Source organism: Myotis brandtii, unplaced genomic scaffold (genome assembly GCF_000412655.1).
Source record: "Myotis brandtii unplaced genomic scaffold, ASM41265v1 scaffold1026, whole genome shotgun sequence".
NCBI lineage: Eukaryota > Metazoa > Chordata > Mammalia > Chiroptera > Vespertilionidae > Myotis > Myotis brandtii.
Genome location: NW_005353435.1, coordinates 46,050 through 46,616, shown reverse-complemented (window position 1 = coordinate 46,616; position 567 = coordinate 46,050). Strand labels below are relative to the sequence as shown.

The 567-nt window shown below is 61.6% G+C and overlaps 1 protein-coding gene across 1 annotated transcript in view; it reads left to right on the top strand.

Annotated features, from left to right (window-relative positions):
- The window catches only part of LOC102259842 (mitogen-activated protein kinase kinase kinase MLK4), a 32,205-nt gene extending 31,941 nt beyond the window's left edge, over positions 1-264 (top strand). Inside the window, exon 12 of the mRNA XM_014535894.1 lies at positions 4-264. Within this exon, the coding sequence (XP_014391380.1) occupies positions 4-195 (192 nt within the window). The 3' untranslated portion in view covers positions 196-264. The remainder of the gene's footprint in view (positions 1-3) is intronic.
- Positions 265-567: the final 303 nt, after the last annotated feature.

The following is a 567-nucleotide window of genomic DNA, read 5'->3' as shown; positions in this document are numbered from 1 at the left end:
CCTGGCCTGGGCGGCGGGGCACCGACCCCTGGCTGTCCCCTCCCAGCCCCGGACAGAACTAGGTCGCTCGGGCCCTCCTTGCTGGACTCGGACGTGCAGGGCCAGAGCCAGGACTGCACGCCGCCCCTGTGCCGGGTGAAGAGCGAGAACGGCCGGCCGGCCGTCTACCAGCTGGAGAAGGAGTTCCTGTCTTAGTGCCTTATGTTATGCAAGCATTTCTCTCTTTTGTAAGGTGGACAATTAAAACACTGCGTCTGTCTTTGAGTTGTTTCGTGCTGCTGGGTCTCGCAGAGCGGCGGCCCCGCGCCGGGCAGCGGTCATGGGTCCGAGAGGGACAGGGACGAGAGCGCTGCAGGCCGGCCGTCTAAGGAGACGGTGTTGCCGCTGGATTCCTGCCTAGTGACGTGAAACACACTCCAATGTGAAAGTGTGTGGCCACGCAAAACGCACAGCTCTGCTGGGGAGAGTTAGGGAAGCACAGCTTTGAATTCTGCGGCTCTCATGCCTGCTGTTAGCTGATAGCACAGGAAATGGTGGGTCACCTTGCCCCCTCCCTCCCTTCCATCC